At 41.0% G+C, this 23,320-nt stretch overlaps 1 protein-coding gene across 2 annotated transcripts in view; it reads right to left on the reverse strand.

Moving 5' to 3' along the window:
- Nucleotides 1-23,320, reverse strand: part of LOC139749878 (uncharacterized) — a 206,869-nt gene that overhangs the window by 150,580 nt on the left and 32,969 nt on the right. For both annotated transcript variants that reach the window (XM_071664251.1, XM_071664250.1), the window contains exon 2: nt 15,337-15,506. In XM_071664251.1, the coding sequence (XP_071520352.1) occupies nt 15,337-15,467 (131 nt within the window). In that variant the 5' untranslated portion in view covers nt 15,468-15,506. The remainder of the gene's footprint in view (nt 1-15,336; nt 15,507-23,320) is intronic.

Genomic DNA, 23,320 nt, shown 5'->3' on the forward strand with positions numbered 1-23,320 from the left:
AATGAGATGTTTGAGGACAATGTGTGTTGTGAGGTGGTTTGATCGAGTAAGTAATGTAAGGGTAAGAGAGATGTGTGGACATAAAAAGAGCGTGGTTGAGAGAGCAGAAGAGGGTGTTTTGAAATGGTGTGGGCACATGGAGAGAATGAGTGAGGGCAGATTGACCCAAGAGGATATATGTGTCGGAGGTGGAGGGAACGAGGAGAAGTGGGAGACCAAATTGGAGGTGGAAAGATGGAGTGAAAAAGATTTTGTGTGATCGGGGCCTGAACATGCAGGAGGGTGAAAGGAGGGCAAGGAATAGAGTGAATTGGATCGATGTGGTATACTGGGGTTGACGTGCTGTCAGTGGATTGAATCAGGGCATGTGAAGCGTCTAGGGTAAACCATGGAAAGCTGTGTAGGTATGTATATTTGCGTGTGTGGACGTATGTATATACATGTGTATGGGGGTGGGTTGGGCCATTTCTTTCGTCTGTTTCCTTGCGCTACCTCGCAAACGCGGGAGACAGTGGCAAAAAAGAAAAAAAAAAAATATATATATATATATATATATATATATATATATATATATATATATATATATATATATATTAGAAAGGGTAGTGAGTGGTGGGATGAAGAAGTAAGATTATTAGTGAAAGAGAAGAGAGAGGCATTTGGACGATTTTTGCAGAGAAAAAATGCAATTGAGTGGGAGATGTATAAAAGAAAGAGACAAGAGGTCAAGAGAAAGGTGCAAGAGGTGAAAAAGAGGGCAAATGAGAGTTGGGGTGAGAGAGTATCATTAAATTGTAGGGAGAATAAAAAGATGTTCTGGAAGGAGGTAAATAAAGTGTGCGTAAGACAAGGGAGCAAATGGGAACTTCAGTGAAGGGTGCAAATGGGGAGGTGATAACAAGTAGTGGTGATATGAGAAGGAGATGGAGTGAGTATTTTGAAGGTTTGTTGAATGTGTTTGATGATAGAGTGGCAGATATAGGGTGTTTTGGTCGAGGTGGTGTGCAAAGTGAGAGGGTTAGGGAAAATGATTTGGTAAACAGAGAAGAGGTAGTAAAAGCTTTGTGGAAGATGAAAGCCGGCAAGGCAGCAGGTTTGGATGGTATTGCAGTGGAATTTATTAAAAAAGGGGGTGAATGTATTATTGGTTGGTAAGGTTATTTAATGTATGTATGACTCATGGTGAGGTGCCTGAGGATTGGCGGAATGCGTGCATAGTGCCATTGTACAAAGGCAAAGGGGATAAGAGTGAGTGCTCAAATTACAGAGGTATAAATTTGTTGAGTATTCCTGGTAAATTATATGGGAGGGTATTGATTGTGAGGGTGAAGGCATGTACAGAGCATCAGATTGGGGAAGAGCAGTGTGGTTTCAGAAGTGGTAGAGGATGTGTGGATCAGGTGTTTGCTTTGAAGAATGTATGTGAGAAATACTTAGAAAAGCAAATGGATTTGTATGTAGCATTTATGGATCTGGAGAAGGCATATGATAGAGTTGATAGAGATGCTCTGTGGAAGGTATTAAGAATATATGGTGTGGGAGGCAAGTTGTTAGAAGCAGTGAAAAGTTTTTATCGAGGAAGTAAGGCATGTGTACGTGTAGGAAGAGAGGAAAGTGATTGGTTCTCAGTGAATGTAGGTTTGCGGCAGGGGTGTGTGATGTCTCCATGGTTGTTTAATTTGTTTATGGATGGGGTTGTTAGGGAGATGAATGCAAGAGTTTTGGAAAGAGGGGCAAGTATGAAGTCTGTTGTGGATGAGAGAGCTTGGGAAGTGAGTCAGTTGTTGTTCGCTGATGATACAGCGCTGGTGGCTCATTCATGTGAGAAACTGCAGAAGCTGGTGACTGAGTTTGGTAAAGTGTGTGAAAGAAGAAAGTTAAGAGTAAATGTGAATAAGAGCAAGGTTATTAGGTACAGTAGGGTTGAGGGTCAAGTCAATTGGGAGGTAAGTTTGAATGGAGAAAAACTGGAGGAAGTAAAGAGTTTTAGATATCTGGGAGTGAATCCGGCAGCGGATGGAACCATGGAAGCGGAAGTGGATCATAGGGTGGGGGAGGGGGCGAAAATTCTGGGAGCCTTGAAAAATGTGTGGAAGTCGAGAACATTATCTCGGAAAGCAAAAATGGGTATGTTTGAAGGAATAGTGGTTCCAACAATGTTGTATGGTTGCGAGGCGTGGGCTATGGATAGAGTTGTGCGCAGGAGGATGGATGTGCTGGAAATGAGATGTTTGAGGACAATGTGTGGTGTGAGGTGGTTTGATCGAGTAAGTAACATAAGGGTAAGAGAGATGTGTGGAAATAAAAAGAGCGTGGTTGAGAGAGCAGATGAGGGTGTTTTGAAATGGTTTGGGCACATGGAGAGAATGAGTAAGGAAAGATTGACCAAGAGGATATATGTGTCGGAGGTGGAGGGAACGAGGAGAAGTGGGAGACCAAATTGGAGGTGGAAAGATGGAGTGAAAAAGATTTTGTGTGATCGGGGCCTGAACATGCAGGAGGGTGAAAGGAGGGCAAGGAATAGAGTGAATTGGAGCGATGTGGTATACTGGGGTTGACGTGCTGTCAGTGGATTGAATCAGGGCATGTGAAGCATCGGGGGTAAACCATGGAAAGCTGTGTAGGTATGTATATTTGCGTGTGTGGACGTATGTATATACATGTGTATGGGGGTGGGTTGGGCCATTTCTTTCGTCTGTTTCCTTGCACTACCTCGCAAATGCGGGAGAAAGAAAAAAAAAAAGATTTCAAACTATTTGCCATTTCCCGCATTAGCGAGGTAGCATTAAGGACAGAGGACTGGGCGTTTGAGGGAATATCCTCACCTGGCCCCCTTCTCTTTCCGTTCTTTTGGAAAATTAAAAAAAAGAAAAAGAAAAAAACGAGAGGGGAGGATTTCCAGCCCCCCGCTCCCTTCCCTTTTAGTCGCATTCTACGACATGCAGGGAATACGTGGGAAGTATTCTTTCTCCCCTATCCCCTGGGATATTGTTAAATATTTTTTTTTTTTTTTTATACTTTGTCGCTGTCACCCGCGTTTGCGAGGTAGCGCAAGGAAACAGACGAAAGAAATGTTTCAACCCCCCCCATACACATGTATATACATACGTCCACACACGCAAATATACATACCTACACAGCTTTCCATGGTTTACCCCAGACGCTTCACATGCCTTGATTCAATCCACTGACAGCACGTCAACCCCAGTATACGACATCGCTCCAATGCACTCTATTCCTTGCCCTCCTTTCACCCTCCTGCATGTTCAGGGCCCGATCACACAAAATCTTTTTCACTCCATCTTTCCACCTCCAATTTGGTCTCCCTCTTCTCCTTGCTCCCTCCACCTCCGACACATATATCCTCTTGGTCAATCTTTCCTCACTCATCCTCTCCATGTGCCCAAACCACTTCAAAACACCCTCTTCTGCTCTCTCAACCACGCTCTTTTTATTTCCATACACCTCTCTTACCCTTACATTACTCACTCGATCAAACCACCTCACGCCACACATTGTCCTCAAACATCTCATTTCCAGCACATCCATCCTCCTGCGCACAACTCTATCCATAGCCCATGCCTCGCAACCATACAACATTGTTGAAACCACTTTTCCTTCAAACATACCCATTTTTGCTTTCCGAGATAATGTTCTCGACTTCCACACATTCTTCAAGGCCCCCAGGATTTTCGCCCCCTCCCCCACCCTATGATCCACTTCCACTTCCATGGTTCCATCCGCTGCCAGATCCACTCCCAGATATCTAAAACACTTCACTTCCTCCAGTTTTTCTCCATTCAAACTCACCTCCCAATTGACTTGACCCTCAACCCTACTGTACCTAATAACCTTGCTCTTATTCACATTTACTCTTAACTTTCTTCTTCCACACACTTTACCAAACTCAGTCACCAGCTTCTGCAGTTTCTCACATGAATCAGCCACCAGCGCTGTATCATCAGCGAACAACAACTGACTCACTTCCCAAGCTCTCTCATCCCCAACAGACTTCATACTTGCCCCTCTTTCCAAATATATTGTTAATAATATAGTTAAATATATTACACAAAAAATATATTTTTCTCATTCAAAGGTAGAAAAGTTTTGTTGAGTTATAAATTGAATTCCTGAATAGACCCAACTCCACCATAAATGCTTATATCTATAACGGAAATGTTAAAAATGTAATGCTTACTAATATTTACAAATACATGAAAATGAAAACAAGGGACAAGTAATAAATATGGAAAAAAAAAAGGTGTTACATTTGATAAGAAATCTCCAAATGCAGACTTCTCAGCCTATCTGTTTACTAGAAAATGTAATGCTCTAAATACGAGGGAACTCATTTATGGTATCATTACTAATAAACAGTTGAAGAGAAAATAAAAGAAAATTGTGATAGAAATAATGAGTGTACAAGAATGTGATACCATACATGCATAATGCTTAAAATAAACAGATGGTACAATAAACCATAAATGCCACAAAGAATGTATGAAAGTGATAATTACATTATTTTCACAATTTTGAAAGATATAAACATAAAACAGAGAGAAAAAAATTATATGTTGCCCCAGCTCTGAAGGGGTATGGGCCAGTCCACTTTAATTGATGGAGTTTCAATTTTGTGAATACATGACTAGCTTTCACAGTTTGCATTCAAAGGTGATGGTTTAAAAGTTCATACATCTAAGACTTAACAGCATTTCAATAGTCTGTTAAATAGTGTATATCAAATCATTACTTATTTTCATATTTTGCTTTGTTGCTGTCTCCTGCGTTTGCGAGGTAGTGCAAGGAAACAGACGAAAGAAATGGCCCAACCCACCCCCATACACATGTATATACATACACGTCCACACACGCAAATATACATACCTACACAGCTTTCCATGGTTTACCCCAGACGCTTCACATGCCTTGATTCAATCCACTGACAGCACGTCAACCCCGGTATACCACATCGATCCAATTCACTCTATTCCTTGCCCTCCTTTCACCCTCCTGCATGTTCAGGCCCTGATCACACAAAATCTTTTTCACTCCATCTTTCCACCTCCACTTTGGTCTCCCTCTTCTCCTCGTTCCCTCCACCTCTGACCCACATATCCTCTTGGTCAATCTTTCCTCAATCATTCTCTCCATATGCCCAAACCATTTCAAAACACCCTCTTCTGCTCTCTCAACCACGCTCTTTTTATTTCCACACATCTCTCTTACCCTTACGTTACTTACTCGATCAAACCACCTCACACCACACATTGTCCTCAAACATCTCATTTCCAGCACATCCACCCTCCTGCACACAACTCTATCCATAGCCCACGCCTCGCAACCATACAAAATTGTTGGAACCACTATTCCTTCAAACATACCCATTTTTGCTTTCCGAGATAATGTTCTCGACTTCCACACATTCTTCAAGGCTCCCAGGATTTTCACCCCCTCCCCCACCCTATGATCCACTTCCGCTTTCATGGTTCCATCCGCTGCCAGATCCACTCCCAAATATCTAAAACACTTTACTTCCTCCAGTTTTTCTCCATTCAAACTTACCTCCTAATTGACTTGACCCTCAACCCTACTGTACCTAATAACCTTGCTCTTATTCACATTTACTCTTAACTTTCTTCTTTCACACACTTTACCAAACTCAGTCACCAGCTTCTGCAGTTTCTCACATGAATCAGCCACCAGCGCTGTATCATCAGTGAACAACAACTGACTCACTTCCCAAGCTCTCTCATCCACAACAGACTTCATACTTGCCCCTCTTTCCAAAACTCTTGCATTCACCTCCCTAACAACCCCATCCATAAACAAATCAAACAACCATGGAGACATCACACACCCCTGCCGCAAACCTACATTCACTGAGAACCAATCACTTTCCTCTCTTCCTACACGTACACATGCCTTACTTCCTCGATAAAAACTTTTCACTGCTTCTAACAACTTGCCTCCCACACCATATATTCTTAATACCTTCCACAGAGCATCTCTATCAACTCTATCATATGCCTTCTCCAGATCCATAAATGCTACATACAAATCCATTTGCTTTTCTAAGTATTTCTCACATACATTCTTCAAAGCAAACACCTGATCCACACATCCTCTACCACTTCTGAAACCACACTGCTCTTCCCCAATCTGATGCTCTGTACATGCCTTCACCCTCTCAATCAATATCCTCCCATATAATTTACCAGGAATACTCAACAAACTTATACCTCTGAAATTTGAGCACTCACTCTTATCCCCTTTGCCTTTGTACAATGGCACTATGCACGCATTCCGCCAATCCTCAGGCACCTCACCATGAGTCATATATATATATATATATATATACATATCCATACTTGCTGCTTTTATCCATTCCCATTGCCACCCCGCCACACACGAAATAGCAACCCCCTCCAGCAAGGAAGTGCCAGTAATAGACAAAAAAGGCCATATTTGTTCACACTCAGTCTCTAGCAATTATGTGCAATGCACCAAAACCACAGCTGCCTTTCCCTGCATATTTATCACTATATTTTTTGGAGGACTCTAGGACAGCTTAGGCAAAGAAGGTTTTGTCATATATTCTCTTTGAATATGTGGTTAATCATTAGTTCGAGCAATAAGTTAGACCCTCCCTAATAAAACTACATAGTAAAATATTTTCAGATTAGAAATGAAATATAATTCACCATATCATTCACCTAATAAATGAAGAATGATTTTATCTGAAATTTGGTCACTTGCCTCTCCTTGCCTACCTGAATTACAAATATTCTATTGTAACATCATTTCTACCATCTTTCTTAATATGTAATGTCTTTTTTTTTTTTTTTGCTTTGTTGCTGTCTCCTGCGTTTGCGAGGTAGCGCAAGGAAACAGACGAAAGAAATGGCCCAACCCACCCCCATACACATGTATATACATACACGTCCACACACGCAAATATACATACCTACACAGCTTTCCATGGTTTACCCCAGACGCTTCACATGCCTTGATTCAATCCACTGACAGCACGTCAACCCCGGTATACCACATCGATCCAATTCACTCTATTCCTTGCCCTCCTTTCACCCTCCTGCATGTTCAGGCCCCGATCACACAAAATCTTTTTCACTCCATCTTTCCACCTCCACTTTGGTCTCCCACTTCTCCTCGTTCCCTCCACCTCTGACCCACATATCCTCTTGGTCAATCTTTCCTCAATCATTCTCTCCATGTGCCCAAACCATTTCAAAACACCCTCTTCTGCTCTCTCAACCACGCTCTTTTTATTTCCACACATCTCTCTTACCCTTACGTTACTTACTCGATCAAACCACCTCACACCACACATTGTCCTCAAACATCTCATTTCCAGCACATCCACCCTCCTGCGCACAACTCTATCCATAGCCCACGCCTCGCAACCATACAAAATTGTTGGAACCACTATTCCTTCAAACATACCCATTTTTGCTTTCCGAGATAATGTTCTCGACTTCCACACATTCTTCAAGGCTCCCAGGATTTTCGCCCCCTCCCCCACCCTATGATCCACTTCCGCTTTCATGGTTCCATCCGCTGCCAGATCCACTCCCAAATATCTAAAACACTTCACTTCCTCCAGTTTTTCTCCATTCAAACTTACCTCCTAATTGACTTGACCCTCAACCCTACTGTACCTAATAACCTTGCTCTTATTCACATTTACTCTTAACTTTCTTCTTTCACACACTTTACCAAACTCAGTCACCAGCTTCTGCAGTTTCTCACATGAATCAGCCACCAGCGCTGTATCATCAGCGAACAACAACTGACTCACTTCCCAAGCTCTCTCATCCACAACAGACTTCATACTTGCCCCTCTTTCCAAAACTCTTGCATTCACCTCCCTAACAACCCCATCCATAAACAAATCAAACAACCATGGAGACATCACACACCCCTGCCGCAAACCTACATTCACTGAGAACCAATCACTTTCCTCTCTTCCTACACGTACACATGCCTTACTTCCTCGATAAAAACTTTTCACTGCTTCTAACAACTTGCCTCCCACACCATATATTCTTAATACCTTCCACAGAGCATCTCTATCAACTCTATCATATGCCTTCTCCAGATCCATAAATGCTACATACAAATCCATTTGCTTTTCTAAGTATTTCTCACATACATTCTTCAAAGCAAACACCTGATCCACACATCCTCTACCACTTCTGAAACCACACTGCTCTTCCCCAATCTGATGCTCTGTACATGCCTTCACCCTCTCAATCAATATCCTCCCATATAATTTACCAGGAATACTCAACAAACTTATACCTCTGAAATTTGAGCACTCACTCTTATCCCCTTTGCCTTTGTACAATGGCACTATGCACGCATTCCGCCAATCCTCAGGCACCTCACCATGAGTCATATATATATATATATATATACATATCCATACTTGCTGCTTTTACCCATTCCCATTGCCACCCCGCCACACACGAAATAGCAACCCCCTCCAGCAAGGAAGTGCCAGTAATAGACAAAAAAGGCCATATTTGTTCACACTCAGTCTCTAGCAATTATGTGCAATGCACCAAAACCACAGCTGCCTTTCCCTGCATATTTATCACTATATTTTTTGGAGGACTCTAGGACAGCTTAGGCAAAGAAGGTTTTGTCATATATTCTCTTTGAATATGTGGTTAATCATTAGTTCGAGCAATAAGTTAGACCCTCCCTAATAAAACTACATAGTAAAATATTTTCAGATTAGAAATGAAATATAATTCACCATATCATTCACCTAATAAATGAAGAATGATTTTATCTGAAATTTGGTCACTTGCCTCTCCTTGCCTACCTGAATTACAAATATTCTACTGTAACATCATTTCTACCATCTTTCTTAATATGTAATGTCTTTTTTTTTTTTTTGCTTTGTCGCTGTCTCCCGCGTTTGCGAGGTAGCGCAAGGAAACAGACGAAAGAAATGGCCCAACCCACCCCCATACACATGCATATACATACGTCCACAAACGCAAATATACATACCTACACAGCTTTCCATGGTTTACCCCAGACGCTTCACATGCCTTGATTTAATCCACTGACAGCACGTCAACCCCGGTATACCACATCGCTCCAATTCACTCTATTCCTTGCCCTCCTTTCACCCTCCTGCATGTTCAGGCCCCGATCACACAAAATCTTTTTCACTCCATCTTTCCACCTCCAATTTGGTCTCCCTCTTCTCCTCGTTCCCTCCACCTCCGACACATATATCCTCTTGGTCAATCTTTCCTCACTCATTCTCTCCATGAGCCCAAACCATTTCAAAACACCCTCTTCTGCTCTCTCAACCACGCTCTTTTTATTTCCACACATCTCTCTTACCCTTACGTTACTTACTCGATCAAACCACCTCACACCACACATTGTCCTCAAACATCTCATTTCCAGCACATCCATCCTCCTGCGCACAACTCTATCCATAGTCCACGCCTCGCAACCATACAACATTGTTGGAACCACTATTCCTTCAAACATACCCATTTTTGCTTTCCGAGATAATGTTCTCGACTTCCACACATTCTTCAAGGCTCCCAGAATTTTCGCCCCCTCCCCCACCCTATGATCCACTTCCGCTTCCATGTTTCCATCCGCTGCCAGATCCACTCACAGATATCTAAAACACTTTACTTCCTCCAGTTTTTCTCCATTCAAACTCACCTCCCAATTGACTTGACCCTCAACCCTACTGTACCTAATAACCTTGCTCTTATTCACATTTACTCTTAACTTTCTTCTTTCACACACTTTACCAAACTCAGTCACCAGCTTCTGCAGTTTCTCACATGAATCAGCCACCAGCGCTGTATCATCAGCGAACAACAACTGACTCACTTCCCAAGCTCTCTCATCCCCAACAGACTTCATACTTGCCCCTCTTTCCAAAACTCTTGCATTCACCTCCCTAACAACCCCATCCATAAACAAATTAAACAACCATGGAGACATCACACACCCCTGCCGCAAACCTACATTCACTGAGAACCAATCACTTTCCTCTCTTCCTACACGTACACATGCCTTACTTCCTCGATAAAAACTTTTCACTGCTTCTAACAACTTGCCTCCCACACCATATATTCTTAATACCTTCCACAGAGCATCTCTATCAACTCTATCATATGCCTTCTCCAGATCCATAAATGCTACATACAAATCCATTTGCTTTTCTAAGTATTTCTCACATACATTCTTCAAAGCAAACACCTGATCCACACATCCTCTACCACTTCTGAAACCACACTGCTCTTCCCCAATCTGATGCTCTGTACATGCCTTCACCCTCTCAATCAATATCCTCCCATATAATTTGCCAGGAATACTCAACAAACTTATACCTCTGTAATTTGAGCACTCACTCTTATCCCCTTTGCCTTTGTACAATGGCACTATGCACGCATTCCGCCAATCCTCAGGCACCTCACCATGAGTCATACATACATTAAATAACCTTACCAGCCAGTCAACAATACAGTCACCCCCTTTTTTAATAAATTCCACTGCAATACCATCCAAACCTGCTGCCTTGCCGGCTTTCATCTTCCACAAAGCTTTTACTACCTCTTCTCTGTTTACCAAATCATTTTTCCTAACCCTCGCACTTTGCACACCACCTCGACCAAAACACCCTATATCTGCCACTCTATCATCAAAGACATTCAACAAACCTTCAAAATGTAATGTAATGTATTTTGAGTATATGAAATAGTCATGAACCTCCTAAAGATAGTTTTTTTCATTCTTGATTGCCATTTCCCACATTAGAGAGGCAACCTAAGGAACAGATGAAGAAAGGGTGTGTCCATTCACATGCATTCTCTATGTGTCATTTGTAATGCACTGAAACTAAAGCTTCCTCCGCATAACCAGGCTCCACACACTTTTCCATGGTTTAACCTAGACAGTTCACATGCCCTGGTTCAGTCCATTATGTCATATCATTCCACCTTCCAGCATATTCAAGCCCCAATCACTCAAAATCTTTTTCACTCCATTCTTCCTTCTCCAATCTGGTCTCCCTGTTCTCCTATTCCTTCTATTTTCGATATATATACTTTTTGTCAACCTTTCCTCACTTATTCTCTCCATATGTCCATACCATTTCAGCATACACTCTATAGCTCTCTCAACCAGACTCTTTTTATTACTACATCTCTCTCTTAACCTTTCTACTTACTCAAACCAACCCATATAACATCTCTCCTCAAACATTTCATTTCCAAAACATCCATCCTCCTCGGCACATGCCTCACATCCATATAATATTGTTGGGACTACTACACCTTCAAACATATCCAGTTTTGCCCCCCTCCTGATAATGTTCTCTCTTTCTACACATTCTTGAGTGCTTCCAGAACCTTCGCCCCTCACACATACTGCAACTCATTTCTGCTTCTGTGGTTCCATTCGCTGCCACGTCCACTCCTAGATATTTAAAAAACATCACTTCCTCCAATCAATTTGACAACCCAACTCAAAACCTTTTAAATCTAATGATATTCACTATCACTTCCTCCTTTCACATTCTTCTAAACTCAGTCATCAACTGCTTAGGTTTTTCACTTGAATCAGCTACCAGTGCTGTATAATTAGCAAACAACAACTGGGTCATTTCCCAGGCCCTCTCGTCCCTCATAAATTGCATATTCGCCCCTCTCTCCAAAATTTACCTCCCTCACCAACACATCCACATACAAATTGAAAAACCATGGTGACATCACACATCTCTACCAGAGACCAACATTCATTTGGATCCATTCACTTTCTTCTCTTCCTACTTGTACACATGCCTTACACCCTTGAAGAAAACTTCCTTGCTTATAGCAGGTTTCCTCTCACACCCTAAGTTGTAGAGAACTTCCACAAGGCATCTCTGTCAACCCTACCATATATTTTCTCCACAAATGCCACATACAAATCCATCTGTTTCTCTAAGAAGTTCTCACAGATATTCTCTGTTTGAGCTTTGCTTCACTCAGAGCCAGAACATCCAGGTTTCTTTTCTCATACACACTACTTATGTTTCCTCTCTTTTCATCTTAGTTAAATCCACACACATTAAAAAAACCAAGCCTGAGTCTTCAAGGGGGATGAGCACTCTTTACTTGACTCCTTCTGTCTTTTAGAAATTGAAATACAAACAGTATACTAAAGAGCTTGCCCCTCCCTGAACGGGAAACCTTCTCAGTTGTACACTGCTGTTCCACCCATAATTAAGTTACAGTATACTTTTTAGCACTCCACTCTATGTAGTTCATTATTATTGTATGAATTACAGATGCTCCCCAACTTACGATGGCTCAACTTACAATTTTTTTACTTTATGATGGTGCAATAGTGATACGCATTCAGTAGAAGCAGTACTTCAAATTTTGAATTTTGATCTTTTCCTGGGCTAGTGATATGTGGTACAATACTCTCTCATGATGCTGTGCAGTAGCAGTGAGCCTCAGCTTCCAATCAGCCATGCAATCTCAAGTGTAAACAAACTTTACTCTAGAAAGTACTGTGTTGCTTGCATTTTTTGTTTTGTGTTTTTGCATCCCATCATGTTTGCAAAATGCCCAACTGTGTCTCCTACCTCTGGTGAGAAGAGAGGAAGGCAATTATTCTTGAAATAAAATTATAGATAATTGCCCAGCATGAAGATATACCCAAGGCACCAAGAAACTTCACAGCAAAGAAACATTTCATCATATAAAGGCTTTGTGTTATATGATTTTGTCCTACCATAAGCTAATGTAAGTGTTCTGAGAATGTTTAAGGTAGGCTAGGTTAAGCTATGATGTTCAGTAGGTTAGATGCACAGTATTAAATGCATTTTCGAATTAGGATATTTTCATCTTATGATGGGTTTATCAGAATGCAACCCCATTTTAAGTCGAGGAGCATTTGTAGTCATAACCTACTAAACAGGATTGCTTGTGAAAATACATACAAATGTCATTCACTAAGTGAAATATGAAAGTTATGAAAACAAGTGATGTGACACCAAGGGTTAGCCTTATCATTCCCTGAGTGAGATATGAAAGTTATGAAAACATGCAATGTGACTCAGGGGCTAGGTCAGTTTTATTACATTTTTTCCAACTACATAGATAACCTCAGGTCATGCATTAGGTAACAACATACCGAAGAGAACTGTGTAAGAAAATATAAGAATACAAAGAATACACTTCATTATGTCATTCACTAACATATTTGATTTCAACTGTGATATAATTAACTACTTTCCTCCCTGAACAATGCACCTATGTATCATCCATGTTTTTGTTACAGTATTCTTCCTAACATTGTAATCCATGTTATTCATATTCTTTGCTATGTTATTCATTTTCTTAGTCTGATTTAGTCAAGAATCTACTGAGTGAAATCAATGCAATATATCGTTTTTGTATGTGAATTAGGCCAACATTGATATTCAGGAGCTGTGTGAACTGAGTGATGAGTAAGGTGGTGGATATGTGCATTCTGTGTGGCATATTATGTACCTGTGTTTGCATAAAGCAGTGTTTTAGCCAATTACTTTCACCTCAGTAATAAGTTAGGAGAGACTGGAAGACAAAAACAATGCAATGAAGAAGATAAGCTTAGATTATAAGATAAAAACTTTTTTTTTATATTTTAAAACAAATGTAATGAGTTTTATAAATCATTTTCCATGCACTTTTGCTGCAGTAATAAATAATACTCAATGACAATATAATTTTCCATTTTTTCTCTCAAAATGAGACATGCTTTTAAAATTGAGAAGCACAATAAATTATGCTAAACAAACAGAGAAGACTGGTAAGGTATCGCTTGCCTGTCTGGCTAGTAGGCCGATGGACACACCCTTCTGACCCTCCCAAGATGATGCCATCCACATGTAACACAATATTTCTCATAAGTATCACATTCAACTCAGAGAACAAGGTAGTTTTGTATGAATCATAATACAGTAAGAAACTCAGTGAACAATATGTAAGTGGAAATAGCAACAACTTTCATGTAAAGTTGTGCTGAACAGCTAAAAAGTCATGCTTACTTTATGGCAAGCATATATCTTGTGAGGTCATGTGTGGCTGCATAGCAGAACATCCTGGATGACTAAGTAATACCTATTCTTGTAATTAAGCAAATGGGCATGAGCCAAACTTGCTCCTATGACTGTTTTCTGCATTCTGTTAATATATTTTTTGATATTCTAAGAGAAAAACACTTTCATCTCTCTTGAAACTCTAGAATTTTTCAAGTAGGGAGAAAATTTTTTGTGGATGTTAAAGGATCAAATGGAAAAACATTCTCTATCTTCTCATATACCAGCATCCTAAGGTCCAATACCATCTCCAAAATAGATGGCTGAAAAAGGCTTCATGACAGATTCATTTTTCTTCTTTATGAAGCAGCTGATACCCTCATTAATGAGCCATCCTTACTCTTTGAATGCTGGCAGAAAACTGATGTGGTAGGCAGCATGGCATGTGTACTACAAGTAACCTGCAGTATGAGGTCAGCTGGGCTTACATTATATCACAATAGTTTGCGTTATACTGAAAAAATGCTATATCAAAATCATTATCTGGAACTGCACTGTAACAGGATAGTGCTCTATCAGATGTGTTTTCCCTTTTTCAATCTCTACCATTTACTACCAATGCATCAGCACTTATATACATTACTTTCGGTCTGACATTACCAAGATCTAACATTCCTGACCTCCATGAGGTACTGGTAGAGGTGTTCTATCCTCTTGCATCATCCGGCATTTCCCAGTTTTTGCCATTCTGCTGTGTTCCTTGCTTTTCTCCCTCTTTTTCCTTGGCTGATGAATATCCCACTGAATTCAATATCATTTTTAAGATTCTTACCTGCCTGAGTACCTCCTAGCTAGATGACTCCAAAGCAAATATAAATATAAATGGTCATCCTCTTATATCTTGATTATAACTACCAAATCTTTTTTCTTTTATCACCAAAATAGCTTTTGGCAATTCTATACCTTCCGTAATCTTTTATTGAGCATTCATTCTTTCTCTCTATCTAATAAAGGACAGGTTGTTGCATTTATTGCAATTCATATGAACTGGTAATAGAGATAAGAGACAGCAGTTAAATTACAGATAATTCTCCAATTCAATCTGCTAATAATCCAGAAAACACAATCTGAAACATAAGCTCCAAATACAAAGTCAAACCATATAAAGAATCATCAGTATAAAAAAAAAAAAGATCTGAAATTGAATTATCAAAACATATTTACTGAGACAAGCATTACATGAAAAAGGCATGAAATGTTACCTGTTATGAACGTGCTGCACACTGGTTGACACTGTTGAGTCTTCAAAGACTGGATTGTCCATAGAATATGAAGGTGGAGGGGATTTACTTTTCTTTTTACTGCTACTAGTGAGTTTGCGCATGAGACTCATCCCACCACCTCCAACTCCACAGCGCTCTTTTGCAGTTCTCTGGAATTTATAAGAATAATGGATTGTTCAGAATCATGTCTTCAAACATGGCATTTTCAAGCCAATGTGCAAACTGATCAAATTCATAAGATAAGTTATAATTCATGAAACTCTATCTCTTCCTACAAAAGAGCCTAGTCAGTAGGGTTATTGTACTGACGTTATTGTCTTCGGGCATAACTGGCAAAACCCCATAATAATCAGTTGGTCCTCAAATCGTCAGGTTTGGATGGTATTCCAGTGGAATTCATTAAAAAAAAAAAAGGGGGTGACTGTGTTGTTGATTGGTTGGTACGGATATTCAATGTATGTATGGACCATGGTGAAGTGCCTGAGGATTGGCAGAATTCATGCATAGTGCCACTGTACACAGTCAAAGGGGATGTAGGTGAGTGTTCAAACTACAGTCGCATAACTTTGTTGAATATTAATGGGAAATTATATGGGAGGGTACTGACTGAGACTGTGAAGGCATGTTCAGAGCATCAGATTGGGGAAGAGCAGTGTGGTTTCAGAAGTGGTAGAGGATGTGTGGATTAGGTGTTTGCTTTGAAGAATGTATATAAGAAATGTTTAATTTGTTTATGGATGGGGTTGTTAGGGAGGTGAATGCAAGAGTTTTGGAAAGAGGGGCAAGTATGAAGTCTGTTGGGGATGAGAGAGCTTGGGAAGTGAGTCAGTTGTTGTTCACTGATGATACAGCGCTGGTGGCTGATTCATGTGAGAAACTGCAGAAGCTGGTGACTGAGTTTGGTAAAGTGTGTGGAAGAAGAAAGTTAAGAGTAAATGTGAATAAGAGCAAGTTTATTAGGTACAGTAGGGTTGAGGGTCAAGTCAATTGGGAGGTGAGTTTGAATGGAGAAAAACTGGAGGAAGTGAAGTGTTTTAGATATCTGGGAGTGGATCTGGCAGCGGATGGAACCATGGAAGCGGAAGTGGATCATAGGGTGGGGGAGGGGGCGAAAATTCTGGGAGCCTTGAAGAATGTGTGGAAGTCGAGAACATTATCTTGGAAAGCAAAAATGGGTATGTTTGAAGGAATAGTGGTTCCAACAATGTTGTATGGTTGCGAGGCGTGGGCTATGGATAGAGTTGTGCGCAGGAGGATGGATGTGCTGGAAATGAGATGTTTGAGGACAATGTGTGGTGTGAGGTGGTTTGATCGAGTAAGTAACGTAAGGGTAAGAGAGATGTGTGGAAATAAAAAGAGCGTGGTTGAGAGAGCAGAAGAGGGTGTTTTGAAATGGTTTGGGCACATGGAGAGAATGAGTGAGGAAAGATTGACCAAGAGGATATATGTGTCGGAGGTGGAGGGAACGAGACGAAGAGGGAGACCAAATTGGAGGTGGAAAGATGGAGTGAAAAAGATTTTGTGTGATTGGGGCCTGAACATCCAGGAGGGTGAAAGGAGGGCAAGGAATAGAGTGAATTGGAGCGATGTGGTATACCAGGGTTGACGTGCTGTCAGTGGATTGAATCAAGGCATGTGAAGCGTCTGGGGTAAACCATGGAAAGCTGTGTAGGTATGTATATTTGCGTGTGTGGACGTATGTATATACATGTGTATGGGGGTGGGTTGGGCCATTTCTTTCATCTGTTTCCTTGCGCTACTTCACAAACGCGGGAGACAGCGACAAAGCAAAAAAAAAAAAAAAACTTAGAAAAACAAATGGATTTGTATGTGGCATTTATGGATCTGGAGAAGGCATATGAGAGGGTTGATAGAGATGCTTTGTGGAAGGTTTTAAGAGTAAATGGCTTGGGAGGTAAGTTGCTAGAAGCAGTGAAAAGTTTTTACCAAGGATTTAAGGCATGTATGTGAGAAGGAAGAGAGGAGAGTGACTGGTTCCCAGTGAAGGTCGGTCTCTGGCAAAGGTGTGTGATGTCCCCATGGTTGTTTAATTTATTTATGGGTAGAATGGTGAGTGTGGTAAATGCAAGAGTCTTGGAGAGAGAGGCAAGTATGCAATCTGTTGGGGATGAAAGGGCTTGGGAAGTGAGCCAATTGTTGTTCACCAATGAGGCAGCTCAAGTGGCTGAATCATGTGAGAAACTGCAGAGGTTGGTGACTGAGTTTGAAAGTGTGAATGGAGAAAGTTGAGAGTAAATGTGAATATGAGCAAAGCTTTTAGGTTCAGTAGGGTTGAGGGACAAGTAAATTGGGATGTAAGTTTGAACAGAGAAAAATTGGAGGAAGTGAAGAGTTTAGATACCTGGGAGTGGACTTAGCAGCAAATGGAACCATGGAAGTGGAAGTGAGTCCACAGGGTAGGGAAAGGGGCAAAGGTTCAGGGAGCAAAGAAGAATGTGTGGAAGGAGAGAACATGATCTCAGAGAGCAAAAATAGATATGTTTCAAGGAATAGTAGTTCCAACAATGTTACATGGTTGTGAGGCATGGGATATAGATAGGGTTGTATGGAAGAGGGTGGATGTGAAAGAAATGAAATGTGTGAGGACAATATGTGGTGTGAGGTGGTTGATCAAGTATGTAATGAAACGGTAAGTGAGAAGTGTGGAAATGAAAAGAGTGTCGTTCAGAGAGCAGAAGAGGGTGTATTGAAATGTTTTGGACATATGGAGAAAATGAGTGAGAAAAGATTGACAAAGAGGATATTTATGTCAGAGGTAGAGGGAACTTACATACTTGATTAAACCACCTCACACCATATACTGTCCTCAGACATTTCATTTGCTACACATCCACCCTTTTCCATACAACCCTATCTACAGCCCATGCCTTACAACCATATAATATTGTTGGAACTACTATTCCTTCAAACATACCCATTTTAGCTCTATGAGATAACGTTCTCTCCTTCCACACATTCTTTATTGCTTCCAGAACCTTAGCTCCCTCCCCGACCCTGTGACTCACTTCCACTTCCATGGTTCCAGTCGCTACTAAGTCCATTCCCAGATATCTAAATAATTTCACTTCCTCCAGTTTTTCTCCATTCAAACTTATATCCCACTTAACTCAGTCTCTCATCCCTAATGAACTTAAGAACCTTGCTCTTATTCAAATTTACTCCAACTTTCTTTCACATACTTTTCCAAACTCATTCACCAATTTCTACAGTTTCTCATTCAAATCAGCCACTAAAGTTGTATATATATATATATATATATATATATATATATATATATTTTTTTTTTTTTTTTTTATACTTTGTCGCTGTTTCCCGCGTTTGCGAGGTAGCGCAAGGAAACAGACGAAAGAAATGGCCCAACCCCCCCCCCATACACATGTACATACACACGTCCACACACGCAAATATACATACCTACACAGCTTTCCATGGTTTACCCCAGACGCTTCACATGCCTTGATTCAATCCACTGACAGCACGTCAACCCCTGTATACCACATCGCTCCAATTCACTCTATTCCTTGCCCTCCTTTCACCCTCCTGCATGTTCAGGCCCCGATCACACAAAATCTTTTTCACTCCATCTTTCCACCTCCAATTTGGTCTCCCTCTTCTACTCGTTCCCTCCACCTCCGACACATATATCCTCTTGGTCAATCTTTCCTCACTCATTCTCTCCATGTGCCCAAACCATTTCAAAACACCCTCTTCTGCTCTCTCAACCACGCTCTTTTTATTTCCACACATCTCTCTTACCCTTACGTTACTTACTCGATCAAACCACCTCACACCACACATTTTCCTCAAACATCTCATTTCCAGCACATCCATCCTCCTGCGCACATCTCTATCCATAGCCCACGCCTCGCAACCATACAACATTGTTGGAACCACTATTCCTTCAAACATACCCATTTTTGCTTTCCGAGATAATGTTCTCGACTTCCACACATTTTTCAAGGCTCCCAAAATTTTCGCCCCCTCCCCCACCCTATGATCCACTTCCGCTTCCATGGTTCCATCCGCTGACAGATCCACTCCCAGATATCTAAAACACTTCACTTCCTCCAGTTTTTCTCCATTCAAACTCACCTCCCAATTGACTTGACCCTCACCCCTACTGTACCTAATAACCTTGCTCTTATTCACATTTACTCTTAACTTTCTTCTTCCACACACTTTACCAAACTCAGTCACCAGCTTCTGCAGTTTCTCACATGAATCAGCCACCAGCGCTGTATCATCAGCGAACAACAACTGACTCACTTCCCAAGCTCTCTCATCCCCAACAGACTTCATACTTGCCCCTCTTTCCAGGACTCTTGCATTTACCTCCCTAACAACCCCATCCATAAACAAATTAAACAACCATGGAGACATCACACACCCCTGCCGCAAACCTACATTCACTGAGAACCAATCACTTTCCTCTCTTCCTACACGTACACATGCCTTACATCCTCGATAAAAACTTTTCACTGCTTCTAACAACTTTCCTCCCACACCATATATTCTTAATACCTTCCACAGAGCATCTCTATCAACTCTATCATATGCCTTCTCCAGATCCATAAATGCTACATACAAATCCATTTGCTTTTCTAAGTATTTCTCACATACATTCTTCAAAGCAAACACCTGATCCACACATCCTCTACCACTTCTGAAACCGCACTGCTCTTCCCCAATCTGATGCTCTGTACATGCCTTCACCCTCTCAATCAATACCCTCCCATATAATTTACCAGGAATACTCAACAAACTTATACCTCTGTAATTTGAGCACTCACTCTTATCCCCTTTGCCTTTGTACAATGGCACTATGCACGCATTCCGCCAATCCTCAGGCACCTCACCATGAGTCATACATACATTAAATAACCTTACCAACCAGTCAACAATACAGTCACCCCCTTTTTTAATAAATTCCACTGCAATACCATCCAAACCTGCTGCCTTGCCGGCTTTCATCTTCCGCAAAGCTTTTACTACCTCTTCTCTGTTTACCAAATCATTTTCCCTAACCCTCTCACTTTGCACACCACCTCGACCAAAACACCCTATATCTGCCACTCTGTCATCAGACACATTCAACAAACCTTCAAAATACTCATTCCATCTCCTTCTCACATCATATATATATATATATATATATATATATATATATATATATATATATATATATATATATATTTATTATTTATTTATTTATTATACTTTGTCGCTGTCTCCCGCGTTTGCGAGGTAGCGCAAGGAAACAGACGAAAGAAATGGCCCAACCCCCCCCATACACATGTATATACATACTTCCACACACGCAAATATACATACCTACACAGCTTTCCATGGTTTACCCCAGACGCTTCACATGCCTTGAATCAATCCACTGACAGCACATCAACCCCGGTATACCACATTGCTCCAATTCACTCTATTCCTTGCCCTCCTTTCACCCTCCTGCATGTTCAGGCCCCGATCACACAAAATCTTTTTCACTTCATCTTTCCACCTCCAATTTGGTCTCCCTCTTCTCCTCGTTCCCTCCACCTCCGACACATATATCCTCTTGGTCAATCTTTCCTCACTCATTCTCTCCATGTGCCCAAACCACTTCAAAACACCCTCTTCTGCTCTCTCAACCACGCTCTTTTTATTTCCACACATCTCTCTTACCCTTACGTTACTCACTCGATCAAACCACCTCACACCACACATTGTCCTCAAACATCTCATTTCCAGCACATCCATCCTCCTGCACACAACTCTATCCATAGCCCACGCCTCGCAACCATACAACATTGTTGGAACCACTATTCCTTCAAACATACCCATTTTTGCTTTCCGAGATAATGCTCTCGACTTCCACACATTCTTCAAGGCCCCCAGAATTTTCGCCCCCTCCCCCACCCTATGATCCACTTCCGCTTCCATGGTTCCATCCGCTGCCAGATCCACTCCCAGATATCTAAAACACTTCACTTCCTCCAGTTTTTCTCCATTCAAACTCACCTCCCAATTGACTTGACCCTCAACCCTACTGTACCTAATAACCTTGCTCTTATTCACATTTACTCTTAAATTTGGTTGGAAAGTTATGGAATCATTACTTGAAAATTAAAATTTTATGGGTGGCCCTAATATCTGCTTAATATACTTTTGCTGTCAAAATGAAGCCATTTTTTACCCAGACCTTTTTTTCATGCTTCCCATTTCTTGTGTTAGCAAGGCAGCAACAAAAACAGACAAGAAATAGCCTCATTCACTCATATACAATCTCTAGCTGTCATGTAATGCACTGAAACTACAGTCTCCTATCCACTACCAGAGCCCAGCCACTTCCTATACCCTGGTTCAGTTCACTGACAGCACATTGCCCCCTGTAAACCCTATCACTCCAATGTACTGTATCCCAGGCAAGCCTGCATGTCCATGCCCTGAGCACTCAAATCTATACAACACCTTCAGGACTACTAAACCTTCAAACACATTCATTTTTGCCCTTCCAGATAGTAACCTCTCTTTCTATGCATTTCTGCATGCTCCTAGACTTTCGCTCCCTCCCCATCCTATGACTCGCTTCATCTCCCACGGCTCCATTAGTTGCCATGTCTACACCCAAGTATCTAAAACAATTCACTTCCTCAAAGTTTTCTCCATTCAACTCGCATCCTAACTGTTTCCACTGCTCTTGTTAACATTTACTGTCGACTTTATCCTTTCACATACTCTCCCAAACTCACAGTCAACTTCCTCCATTCACACACACTTCTAAACTCGAATCTGCCACCTGTACCACGTCATCAGCATACAACAAATGAATGACCTCCCAAGCTCCCCCATCCCAGCTTTCAGGATTTAAACTTTGTGATGATGATTATGTGGTGTTTCTGAAACAGTAGAGGACATTGATGTGCCCATCGTATTTATACTGTTAGAAGGGTGATTTGTAGTGTTTTGAAACGAATTTTTCTTGGATAGGGATATGGGGAGAGATGGCATTTTAGCACTATTGAATTCAGCAAGGTTACTGCCCTCCCAGTCCAAGATGCTACAGAAGCTCAAATTGAGAAAGAAAATATGTATAATCTGAAGGAGTATTAAGGGAAGGAGGGTAGAAAAGTCAGTTGAGATATGTAAAGTGGAATTATCAGCATACATATGAATAGGTTTAGAAGTTGAGAAGAGATCATTTATTGAGGAGAAAGAGAGTAGGTGATGGGACAGAAACACTGCTACTGATAGGACAAGAGGGCAAAATCTCTCCAACAACTACTGCAATGGATTGACCAGAGAGGAACAGTTGCATTAGAGAATGGAGAGAAGTAATGAAAGCAAATTAGAGAAGTTTAGAAAACAAGGACTTCTGTTACACCCTCTCAAAAGCTTTGAAGATGTCGGAGGCTATGACAAAAGTTTCATGAAAATCATCGAAAAAGTTGGAGCATGAGTCACTTGGGAAAGGAGATCACTAGTAGACCTACCACTCCAAAACCCCACTGATGATCTGAAAGATGGAAAAGGATTCTTAAGTATTTGAGAAAGTAAGAATTTAGGCGAGTTTCAAAGGCTTAAGAGATAGCAGAAGTTAGAGCAATGGGGTGATAATTGGATGGGCTAGAGTAATAGCCTTTATGGATCTGTTGAAATCATAGGATAGGTTCAATGGAAATGTTTTGTGGAAGGTGTTGCAAATATATGTTGTGGAAGGAAAGCTGTTAGAAGCACTGCGGAGCATCTGTCAAGAAGGTAAGGCATGACTGTGAGCAGGTGAGAGGAGGGTAAATGGTTCTAGATGATGCATCTTCGGCATAGGTGTGCAATGTCACCATTGTTTGATTTGTCTTTTGGTGAGGAAGGTCAGTGCAAGGGTCTTTGTAAAAGGGCAGGGATGCAGTATATATATATATATATATATATATATATATATATATAGATATATATA

The sequence above is a fragment of the Panulirus ornatus genome, chromosome 8 (genome assembly GCF_036320965.1).
Source record: "Panulirus ornatus isolate Po-2019 chromosome 8, ASM3632096v1, whole genome shotgun sequence".
Classification (NCBI taxonomy): Eukaryota; Metazoa; Arthropoda; class Malacostraca; order Decapoda; family Palinuridae; genus Panulirus; species Panulirus ornatus.